Source organism: Chiloscyllium punctatum, chromosome 5 (genome assembly GCF_047496795.1).
Source record: "Chiloscyllium punctatum isolate Juve2018m chromosome 5, sChiPun1.3, whole genome shotgun sequence".
NCBI classification, from domain to species: Eukaryota; Metazoa; Chordata; class Chondrichthyes; order Orectolobiformes; family Hemiscylliidae; genus Chiloscyllium; species Chiloscyllium punctatum.
The window spans coordinates 72,475,204-72,487,819 of NC_092743.1; the positions used below are offsets into that span (position 1 = coordinate 72,475,204).

The 12,616-nt window shown below is 43.0% G+C and overlaps 1 protein-coding gene across 1 annotated transcript in view; it reads left to right on the top strand.

Moving 5' to 3' along the window:
- The window catches only part of LOC140476793 (uncharacterized), a 567,118-nt gene that overhangs the window by 79,392 nt on the left and 475,110 nt on the right, over window positions 1–12,616 (top strand). Inside the window, exon 8 of the mRNA XM_072569588.1 lies at window positions 1,238–1,389. Within this exon, the coding sequence (XP_072425689.1) occupies window positions 1,238–1,389 (152 nt within the window). The remainder of the gene's footprint in view (window positions 1–1,237; window positions 1,390–12,616) is intronic.

Below are 12,616 nucleotides of genomic sequence, written 5' to 3' on the forward strand. Positions count from 1 at the left end.
GCATCTCCCTCTTATTCTCAGCCTCTTTAGTATTTGACACACAATCATATCATGATTCAACAACTTGTCATAGAGTCATAGAGATGTATAGCATGGAAGCAGACCCTTCGGTTCAATCTAAGATTCTGACTTTGCACGGCTCTACCCTGCATATCTGAAAACCTACATTTCCAGCAACGGCTTTTTCTCCCTTAACATTATCACCTCTGAAATTTTCCCATAGTATTATCTGCAGTTACCTCTTCCTCTTCATCTACGTGTGATGATCGATAACATTGTCAGCAGGCTTGAGCTAGCCTCCATATTGTGTGCTCTTTTGTATTATATTCTCATTCTAACTATTTACCATTCTCTTGACTCTGACTCTGTTACTACTTTCTTGCCATTTCATTGACATCAAGTTTCAATTGAGTCATAACATTGTCTATCTAAACATCAAACAGGGCTGAAGCAATTGCTTTTAGTATTTGCTATGAATTCCATTTTCATGCAACAGACAAAGCTATGAATTATGCTTGATCATTCAAATCCTCTGCTTGACCAAACCTGTTTCCTTCTAACTCTGCATTAGAATCTGCTTCTGTCCCATTATTGTGATAACTGTTCTACCAATGTTCCACGTTCAATTGTTTCAATTAACCCTTGTTCCCATCCTCCAAAAATTCCAACTTGTGGCTGTCCCTATCCTGCCCTATAACCAATTTGTTTATTTGTTATCTTGTGGAATTGCTTATCTTTACCTTCCCCTTAATGGATCCAATGAATATACCGAAGTAACTCCTTCTATGGCTTAGCACTTCTAACCTCTTTGAATTATGTATCCCCCCACCGCCATCCACCACCTCCAAAAGTCTGATTTTCTATATACTTCTACGCCATTATTCACATCTTTGGGGATAGAAAGTTGTCTTTTAAGTCATCATCTCAACCATAATCCAGGATATTCTTCTAAAAACTTTGTTTCACTGTCTGCCTTTAACCCATGGATTGACATGACCTTCAATCACTCTTTTGATGTCCCAATATCTTTGCAACTATTCTCCTCAATATGTTTCAACTTCTTCCATATTGAAGGTGCTACTTTATTGTTATTTTGCTTAGTGTGTAGCTTTAAATATGATAAACAAATTATAAATAATTTATTACTGAACTAATGGTAGAGTTTCTGTTAATTCAATATCTCAGTTGTAGAAAGAAAATTGATGTGCGAGATATTAATTTAAGATTTTCCTTTCAGTGACGAAGTATGAAGTCCTTGTTGTAACTGGAGATCTTTGGAATGGTGGTACAGAAGCTAATGTCTTTATTGTCATATATGGCAAACAAGGCGACACAGGCTCAAGGCAACTTATTAGATCAAATAATCCATTGAAGTTTCGCAAAGGCCAGGTTTGGAATTTGATGTTGTGACCTAAGTTTTCTTTCTATTAATCAATGTGTTTTATTACAATTTTAATTGGATTTTATTGAGCAAAGTAGATTACCACAATGCTTGTGATTTACCCTTCACTTTTCCAGTATGATGAAACAAGAGGAAGGAGATATCCCTCAGATATGAGGAAGGGAGCAGATTTACAGTCAGAAGTGCTATAGCCAGACTATCAGATGTTTGAAATAGGATGATAACATAAGTGATAGTGAAAATTAATGGCTTGGGATTTCCTTGTATTTTTACCTTACATATAGAATATGTATGTAAAATGACTATATTTTGCACGCTCAGTGGTTAGCACCACTGTCTCATAGTGCCGGGGACCTGGGTTTGATTACACCTTTTGAGTGACTGTATATGTGAAGTTTGCACATTCTCCCCATGTCTGCTTGGATTTCCTCTGGGTGCTCTGGTTTCCTCCCACAGTCTAAGGATGTGCAGGTTAGGTGGATTGGCCGTGCTATCTCGCCCATAGTGTCCAGGGATATGCAAGTTAAGGTTTGCCCTGGGAAATGCGGGGTGGGAGGGGAAGTGCTATTGGGTCTTGGTGGGATGTTCTTCAGAGGGTCAGTGTAGACTCAATGGTAGAATGGCCTATTTCCATACAGTTTGGATTCTATGATTCAATGACTATTCTTAGTAAGAGGAATCTTCTAACCCGTGCTTTTGTGCAGTAGTTGAAAGTGAACACCAAGTGAATTGCCTGGCTTTTCTTGACTATTTTCATCAGCAGTGCTTTGAATTATCTCACAAATTTCCATAGTTCTTCCTCTCCATCTAGTGGTGCAACAACCATGCTTTAATTCCCCCAAAGTACTGACATCAATCTACATTTGGAGATAAAGGAAACCACATACCCCCATGATGTAATTTTTATGTTGAAATTGGAGTACATGAGTATCCCCAAGTCTTTTACCTGAATCTCTGAAGTTTGCTTTCAGAATGTGGAGTAATTTAAAATAAGCCTTTGCTCACACTCAGACCGAGATGTCATTGACGTGCTAAATTTCCCCAAAAAGTTGTGATCCCTTCCAACATCAACCAACCCCAATCATCACCCCTCCACCTCCTTTTGATCTCCATGACTAAACACCAGCAATGGGCATTCTGCTGTACTTAATTAAAAGGGACAAGGGATATAGAACAGCCAAGATAAACCATGAGAATGATATTTCATGGAAAAGGCAGCATCCCACTTATTATTTTTCCCATTTGTACGTCAGAAAGGTTTCAGGCAATGTGGGATATGCCAGAACAAACACTGCTGTGAACCATTAGACTGTTTTGCCAATGAAGCCATAGGCCAGCTGAATTTCTTTAAAAAAATAATACCTGAAGTTATGACCAACTGTTTGCAGAAACAAAAACAGAAGTTGCTGGAAAAGCTCAGCAGTTCTGGCAGCATCTGTGAAAAGAAATCAAAGTTAATGTTTTGGGTCTGGTGCTGACTGAGAGTTGATGTTGGAAGGGTTCTCAACTTTTAGGAGACTCTTCCCTCAAACCTCTGAGTTTGAAACATTAACTCTGATTTCCCTTCACAGATACTGCCAGACCTGCTAAGCATTTCTAGCAACTTTTGTTTATGTTTCTGATTTATAGCATCCGCAGTTATTTTGTTTTTTATCATCATTTTGCATACCGTTACAACTGAAAGTAGCCATGGCCCTGATTTTTCAAGTTTGTCCTCAGTCTATAAGTCAGCTATGGATGATCTCTGTAATAGCTAGAAGTTATAGTTGCCTGCATTTGTCAGGTGAAAATATCATTTTCCAAAGGGTAGTTTGCTATTAACAATGCCCTACATTTTGCATAAAACCTTTAAACTCTGTTGGTTTATTTGCTTCCCAAAGATGCAGAGGGCTGTCTATTTGACTTTAGCTAGAGTCCTAGACTCCTATAGCATGGAAACAGACCCTTCAACTCAACTAATCCATGCTGACCAGGTTTACTAAGCTGAACTAGTCCCACTAGCCTGCATTTGGCCCATATCCTTCTAAACCTTTCCTATCAATGTACCTGTCGAAATGCCTTTTTAATGTTGCACTTATATGTGCCTCGAGCAGCTTGTCCCATATACCTACCACTCTGTGTGAAAGAAGTTGTCCCTCAGATCTCTTTTTAAACCTTTCCCCTTTCACCTTAAACATATGCCCTCTACTTCTGGATTCCCTTACCCTGAAAAGAACATGGCTATTCATCTTATCTATGAATCTCATAATTTTATAAACTTCTAACAGGTACCTTTTGAGCCTACTATCCTCCAGGAGAAAAGTCCCAGGCTCTCCTTTTAACCCAGACTTCCAGTCGTCACAACAAACTTGTAATTCTTTTTTTTTTGCACCCTTTTCAATTTAATAACATCCTTCCTATAACAAAGCTACCAGAATTGTATGCAGTACTCCAAATGTGGCCTTATCAATGTCTTGTACAGCTATAACATGGCATCCAAACTCCTGTACTCAATGCTCCACCTGATGAAGGTAAGCATGCCAGACAGCTGCTTCACTTTCTTGTCTACTTGTGACACCACTTTCAAGGAACTATGTACCCGTACTTCTCGGTCTGTTTGACAGCACTCCTCAGAGCCCTACAATTAACTGTGGAAGTCCTACCCTGGTTTGCCTCACCAAATTGCAACAACTCATATTTATCTAAGTTAAGCTCCATCTGCCATTCTTCATCCCACTGGCCCAGTTGACCACGATCCCGTTGTAGACTTATATAACCTTCTCACTGCACTATGCTACTAATTTTGGTGTCACTTGCAAACTAACTAACAATACCTCCTGTTATTCTAATATGAATCATGTATATAAATGATGAAAGACAATGAACCCAGCACCAATCCTTGCAGCACAGCACTGTTCACAGGCCTCAAATCTGAACAACAAATCACTATCACCAGTTTGTGTCCAACCATCAAGCCAATTTTGTATCCAATTGGTTACCCCTCCATGGAACCCATGTTACTTGCTAACCAATCTACCATGAGGAACCTTGTCGAAGGCCTTGTCTTTATCTGACAATTTGGATATCATTGCCATAAATCAGAAAGAAAGGATTCCACTCCCAATGTCAAATTATTTGTGATGTAAAATAATGGACACTGAACGTCAACATACAACAATTAGGAAGCTGCCATGACATTTGCATCCTGTGAAATTCAGCCATCATGCAGGTATTCAAGAAGCTGAATTGAGGAATAGTTTCTGACTAGGACAAAAGCTTCTCAAAAAGATTAATTCAAGTGCCAGGCAAGCCTGCAAATGCCTGGCAAAGGATAGACCGGATCAAAATGTTGAAGTTCTAAATTGGAGGAAGGCTAATTTTGACGGTATTAGGCAAGAACTTTCAAAAGCTGATTGGGGGCAGATGTTTGCAGATAAAGGGATGGCTGGAAAATAGGAAGCCTTCAGAAATGAGATGAGAGTCCAGAGACAGTATATTCCAACTTGTGCCTGCTGACCAGATATCCTAAATTGGGCGGCACGGCACGGTGGCACAGTGGTTAGCACTGCTGCCTCACAGCGCCAGAGACCCGGGTTCAATTCCCGCCTCAGGCGACTGACTGTGTGGAGTTTGCACGTTCTCCCCGTATCTGCGTGGGTTTCCTCCAGGTGCTCCGGTTTCCTCCCACAGTCCAAAGATGTGCAGGTCAGGTGAATTGGCCATGCTAACTTGCCTGTAGTGTTTGGTAAGGGGTAGATGTAAGCGGTTGCGCTTCGACGGGTCGGTGTGGACTTGTTGGGCCGAAGGGCCTGTTTCCACACTGTAAGTAATCTAATCTAACATAGTCACATTTGCCAGCACTTAGCCCATATCCCTCTAAACCTTGCTATTTATGAACCCATCCAGATGTCTGATAAATGTTGTAATTGTATCAGCCTCCACCAATTCCTCTGGTACCTCATTCCGTACATGCACCATCCTTTGACAAAAATATTGCCCCTTAGGTCCCTTTCCCCCCTCACCCTAAACCATCTAGTTCTGCACTTCCCCAACCCAGGGAAAGTTGCAAGGTTAGCTAACATGGAATACATTTGGATAGAGAATTGGCTCAATGGTAGAAGACAGAGGGTGGTCATGGAGGTTTGCCTTTCAGACTGGAGGCATGTGACCAGTGGTGTGCCACAAGGATCGAGGTTGGGTCGAGTGCTTTTTGTTATTTATATAAATGATTTGTCTGTGAACATAGGAGGTATGGTTAGCAAGTTTGCAGATGACACTAAAATGGATGGAGAAGAAGTTACCTCAAAGTGCAATGGGCCATTGGCCGAGGAGTGGCAGATCGAGTTTTATTTAGGTAAATATGAGGTTTTTAAGATTGGATTACTTACAGTGTGGAAACAGGCCCTTTGGCCCAACAAGTCCACACTGCCCCGCCGAAGCGCAACCCACCCATACCCCTACATTTACCCCTTACCTAACACTACGGGCAATTTAGCATGGCCAATTCACCTGACCTGCACAACTTTCGACTGTAGGAGGAAACCGGAGCACCCGGAGGAAACCCACGCAGACACTGGGAGAACGTGCAAACTCCACACAGTCCGTCACCTGAGGCGGGAATTGAACCCGGGTCTCTGGCGCTATGAGGCAGCAGTGCTAACCACTGTGCCACCGTGCCGCCCACCATTTTGGAAAGGCAAATCAGGGCAGGACATGTACACTTAATGGGAAAATCCTAGGGATTGTTGCTGAACAAAGAGTCTTTGGAGTGAAGGTTCATAGTTCCTTTAAAGTGGAGTTGCAGGTAGAAAGGATAATGAAGGCTTTTGGTATACTTTCCTTTATTGATCAGAGCATTGAGTATAGGAGTTGGGTGGTCGTTTTGCAGTTGTACAGGACGTTAATTAGGCCACTTTTGGAATATTGTGTGCAATTCTGGTCTCCCTCTGGTAGGAAGGATGTTGTCAGACTTGAAAGGGTTCAGAAAAGATTTACAAGGATGTTGCCAGGGTTGGAGGCTTTGAGCTATAAGGAGAGACTGAATAGGCTGGAGCTGTTTTCCCTGGAGTGTTGGAGGCCGAGGGGTGACTTTCATAGAAATTTATAAAATGGATGGGCAGGGATAGGATAAATAGACAAGGTGGGTGGGGGAAGCCAAGAACTACAGGGCATAGGTTTAGGATGAGAGGAGAAACATTTAAAAGTGAGCTAAGGGGCTTTTTTTAATGTAGAGGGTGGTGCATGCATGGAATGACCTGCCAGAGGAAGTGGTGGAGGCTGGTACAGTTACAACATTTAAAAGGCTTCTGGATGGATTTGTGAATAGGAAGGGTTTAGAGGGATACGGGCCAAATGCTAGCAAATGGGACTTGATTCTAGTTGGCATGGACGAGTTGGACTGAATGGTCTGTTTCCATGCTGTACATCTCTATGACTCTAATTGCTTCCTACTACAAAACACAGCTTTTCCATTAACAACTACACTTGCAAATAAAGATGATTTGAAATCAATACCCACCAAACAGATGGCACGACATCAGTTTAGTGGATATGATATCATTGTGTTAACTGTCATAATCTGGTTGGATAAGAAATATACTGATGGCAATGCACTTGTCTATATAAACAAAACCTCTATACTTAATAAACCAGAGAGTAAATACAGTCTCAATGCTGTCACAGAGAAATGTCTAAATGCAAACAAAGTCTCAATGAACAAAATATGTGCATATTTAACTTCTGTATGTTACTGCAAAATAAAAGCATCCTCCATATATTGCAGAGATTATTATCTTGAAGCTTGATTTTATGCAAACGTGAACCGGCCACAGTCAGTGACCTAGATTTGAGTAAGTGTAAGCCAACCATAACCCAATTGTTAGAATGCCCAAAATGGTGCACCCTGAATAACTGTGAAAAAGCTAAGTTCATGTTTAACTTAACATGATCAGTATTACATAAATCAAAACAGTCAACCTTTGTTTCCCAACATACTCTTCTCGGTGCTCTTCCATCGCCTAAGTTAAAGCTTCATTAACAATGCCATGAGTGCCAAGAATTGGCAATTTTTGAGATGTCGATACTATACTGAATGGCCATGGAATTGCAGTGGGTCTCAACTCATGACAGTTGGTCCTTACATGTGGAGACCAGAGCCGATGGTGTAATTTCAATTCAATAAAAATCTGGAATTTAAAGTCAAATAATGACAATTAAATCATTGCTGATCATCTGGTTCACTCATGTACCGAACAGGAATTTGCTGCTCTCACCTGGTGTGGCTTATGTGGGCTTCTAGATCAGGAGACTCGGCTTTCCTCACAAATGGCTAAGCAAGCCACTCAATTGAAATAATGGCTAGAAAGTCTCAGAAAGGGAATGAAACCCAACGAACTAACTGGCATCAATCTAGGAACTGAAAATAATAATGACAAACTTGCATAGTCCACTTTACATCTGGGGTTAGTGCCAAAATTGGGAGAGCAGTAGCCTGACTTGTATTCATGCTCACAGAAACAGATCTTACATACAATGTTCCAGATACTGCCAACACCAGCCCTATCGATGGGATTAGGACATGCCCAGCAGAGGTTGGTATACTTTGGGAATGTCAGGGCAACTTCCTTCCAAACATTGATTTTAGACCCTATGAAGTTTCATGATATCAGATGAAATGTTGGCGAGGAAAGCTCCTGTTCATTGCCATATTCCCCCTCAGCTGATGGATTAGTCCATGTTGAACTCGTCCATGTTGAACTTGGAGGAATTGCTGAAATAGCAAAGGTGCTGAACGTACTCTGGGTAGGAGAATCTCAATCTCCAGCACTATAGAATGAGTTACTCAAGTCTAAAGGATGTTACTCCTGGATTAGGTGGTAAGGGAACAAATGAGGGATAAACCACATCTTCACCAAAACAATTAAGGGGAAGCTCTGCATATCAGTGCAAACAATAAGGCTGAAGCATTCAGATTCCAGAAAATCCCATAATCGTAGATGCCAGTTTTCATCCAATTTGAGAACAACAAATGCTGGAGATCACAGTGGGTCAGACCTGCATCCATGGAGAGAGAGCAAGCTAACATTTCGAGTCAAGATGACTCTTCATCAGAGCTGAAGCAGTGTAGAGGGGACAGCATTTATGCTGTAGTTTTTGGGGGAGGGTGTGGGTGTGGCAATTGCGGTGGATAGTGGGTGCAGGGTGCCAGTGAAGAAAAGATGTTGTTTCTTCAGATTAAACAATCAGAATGTGAGAATGGCAGAGCAATAGTGTGTCTCCTACCAGCATGAGAGGAGATTAAGTGGTATGGGGGGAGGGGACAACATGATAACATACTAAAAAAAGGGAAGATGTGTTCACAGTTTGAAGATGTTGAACTCCATATTAAGTCCGGAAGCCTATAAAGTGTCTAGTCTGAAGATGAGATTTTCGTCCAGCTTGCACTGTGATTCACTCAGCATGCTGATAACAGATATCTGGATATGTGAGCAGGACACTGTGTTAAAATGACCAGCTACAGGTAGATCAGGGTCCTGCTTATGCACAGACCGGAGGTGTTCTTTAAGGCAGTCACCCTATCTGCATTTGGTTTCTCCAGTGTAGTGTATTGGATGCAGTGAATACAATACATAAGATTGGAGAAGGTACAGATGAAATGCTGCCTAACTTGGAAAGTAGACAAGCAGGAGGCTGGAAGAGCAGAGCAAGCCGGGCAGGATGAGGAGGTGGAAAAGTCAACTTTTCAGGTATAACCCTTTTTCAGGAATGGAGGTGGGGGTAGGGGGAGCTGCAGATAAATAGAAGGGGGGAAGGGTTATGGTTGGGGAGAGAGGCGGAGTGGTGAGGTAGTGATAGGTGAATACAGGTGGTAGGTACAACTTGGTAGGTCGATAGGTGGAATGAATCTGGTTGGTAGTTGGAAGGAGGGTCAGTCAGAGGGATGGAAGGGAGAAGGAGGGAACATGACACAGGAGATGACCATTTGGCCCATTGCACTTAGGCTGGCTCTCCAATTGCATAAAATGGTGAAAGCCATCTCCTGTCTTCTCCCCCAACCTCATGTTGCTCCTTCTTAAATAACCATTTCTCTTTGGATGTCATCATTGAACCTTTGTCCAAAACAGTCAGGCAGTGGATTCCAACCCTAATCAGCTGCTGTGTTGAGGAAAAAAAGCTTTACTTTTACCAGTTCTGAGGAAGGGTCACTCAGCCCGAAGCATTAACTCTGATTTTTCTCTACTGATGCTGCCAGACCTGCTGAACATTTCCAGCAATTTCTGTGTTTGTTTACTTTTACTTGTTAGTCGAAATCACTGTCCCCTTGCATTGGATCTTTTTTGTGAGTGGAAACATTTTTTCCTGATTTAATCTGCTCAAATACCAACTGGGAATTATCAACCAGCCTATTAGTGGGTGTAATCCTTCATCAGAGCAAAATGTTGATTTGGCCTAGATTCCACCTCTTTAGTGGCCTTTTATTGGCAGTGAAGTTGCCAAGGATTGGAGCTTCTGAATTCTCTCTATAAACTGCAGTGTCTCTCTAAGGTGCCCCTTAAACCTTCCCCTCTGACCCAGCTTTCAGCCATCTGCCCTAATATCTCATGATCTGTCTTGCTGCCAAACCTAAATCCAGCTTTTGGCCCATGGGTTTGTGCTTTGAGATATTTTGGTATGTCAAAGGTGTTATGCGCATGTAACATGTCTTTGTGTTGGGAAGCTCTGGTTTTGTTCTAGTTATCCTGATTGACACAAACCAGATCCACCCTAGACACAAAATGGATTGATGAGCACCCAGGCAAGCTACTTTGTATTGGAGCGAACATAAATAAAACTTCTTCATGTTAAATGGCTTACTGACCTTCCAGCCATGGTTAAGATGGTGAAATTAGTTTTCAATTGTTCCAGCCGAGAATTGTCTCTGGCATAATGGGCTGAGTGGCCACCTCCTGCCCTGCAAACCTTTATCCTTGTAAATCTTTTCTGAACTCTTTCTTGAAAGGGTTCAGAAAAGATTTACAAGGATGTTGCCGGGCTTAGAGGGTTTGAGCTACTGGTGGAATGTTCTGATGAAAACAGTCATCCTAAAGTATTGTCCTGCCTTTCTTTACCAGATGTCAGCCAACTTGCCGGATATTTTCTGTTTCTATTATTGGGGTGATAATGTTGCAGATGTATTGGTGATTAGTGTTGCTCAGAACAACAACCTCTGAATATGATTAGATGCTTGCAGCTTATTCCTAGTTTGATCCTAATTTAATTTGAGGCTGTACAGGACATTGGTTAGGCCACTTTTGGAATATTGTGTGCAGTTCTGGTCTCCCTGCTTATAGGAAGGATGTTGTGAAACTTGAAAGGGTTCAGAGAAATGTTGCAAGAATGTTGCCAGTATTAGAGGGTTTGAGCTATAGGGAGGGGCTGAATAGGCTGGGTCTATTTTCCCTGGAGCGTCAGAGGCTGAGGGGTGACCTTATAGAGGTTTATAGAGGGGAGTCCAGAGCTAGCGGGCATAGCTTTAGGGTGACAGGGGAACTTTTTTCACGTAGAGGGTGGTGCATATATGGAATGAGCTGCCAGAGGAAATGGTGGAGACAACTGTACAGCATTTAAAAGGCATCTTTATGAATAGGAAGGGGTTAGAGGGATATGGGCCAAGTGCTGGCAAATGGGACTAGATTAATTCAGGATGTCTGTTCAGAATGGATGTGTTGGACTGAAGAATCTGTTTCTGTGCTCTACATCTCTATACTTGTCCATAATCATGGTTTCCCACTGTGGTTGACAGGATCCTCAACCGCATCCAGCTTATCACCTGTGCTTCTGTCCTTGCTTCTTCCCACCACTCACAATCAGTTCCCTTGCCCTCACTTTTCATCTCACCAGCCTCCGCATACAAAGGATCATTCTCCATCATTCCAGATAACTCCAGCAGAACACCACCGTCAAGCACGTCTTCCCCTCACTCTCCCTGTCTGCATTTCAGAAGATAGTTCCCTTCAGGACACCCTAATCCATTCCACAACTACCAACACCACCCCCATCTCTACTTCCCATGTAACCACAGAACGTGCACCACCGCCCCTGCTCTCTTCATCCAAGGGCCTGAATAGTCTTTCCAAATGAAGACTCTCAACTACCCACCGAGGTCCCTTTCTCACACCTCCAACCTTCCTCATCCGCCTGGACACCCCCTCCTGGCCTCTTACCCACCCTAAACCCCTTGATTACTGACTGCTCACGCGATATCAGCTGCTTGATCTCTCCACCCCCACCCCCCACCAACTCCAACCTCACCTCCTTTGAACGTGCAGCGTTCCACTCTCTCGGCACCAAACCCCATTTCACTATCAAACCCACTGACAAAGGCGGTTGTGGTCTGGAGGACAGACCTCTTTGCCGCAGAGATCTCCAACACCATGTCTTACCTCCCCCTTGACCACGACCCTACCATGGCCCATCAGGCAAAATCACTCATACTGTTATTGACCTCATTGCCTCTAGTGATGTCCCCTCCACCGCCTCCAACCTTGTAGTCCACCAGCCCCTCACTGCCCAGTTCTGCCTGCTCCCCAAGATCCACAATCCCAACGACCCTGGTTGACACATCATCTCCAATGCTCCTGCCCCTCCAAACTCATTTCTTCCTATCTTGACTCCATCTTCTCCCCCCTTGGTCCAATTAGTTCCCACCTATGTGCGGGACACCAATCACGCCCTCCACCTCTTTGGGAACTTTGAGTTCCCCGGCCCACAGCGTTTCATCTTCACCATGGATGTTGAGTCCTTATACACCTCCATTCCCCACAAGTACAGTCTGCAAGTCCTCAGTTTCTTCCTCTCCAACAGACCCATCCAGTTCCCCTCCACCAATACCCTCCTCTGCCTTGCTGATTTAGTCCTTACCTTCAATGACGTTTCCTTCATCTCTTCCCATTTCCTTCAAAATCAGGGAGTGGCCATGGGCATTCACATGGCTATGCCTGCTTCTTTGTCAGCCACGTCAAACAGTCCCTCATCAGTATATACACAGGTACTGTTCACCAATTCTTCCATCGTTACATTGATGACTGCATCGGTGTTGTGCTGCATCCTGCACACAGGTTGAACTGGGGCAGTTCTTCGACTTTGCCAAAAACTTCCACCCTGCCGTTAAATTCACTTGGTTTATCTGGACCCTTCTCTCCCCTTCCTTGATGTTTCTGTTTCCATCTCCAGCGACAGTTTACAGATTGACATTTA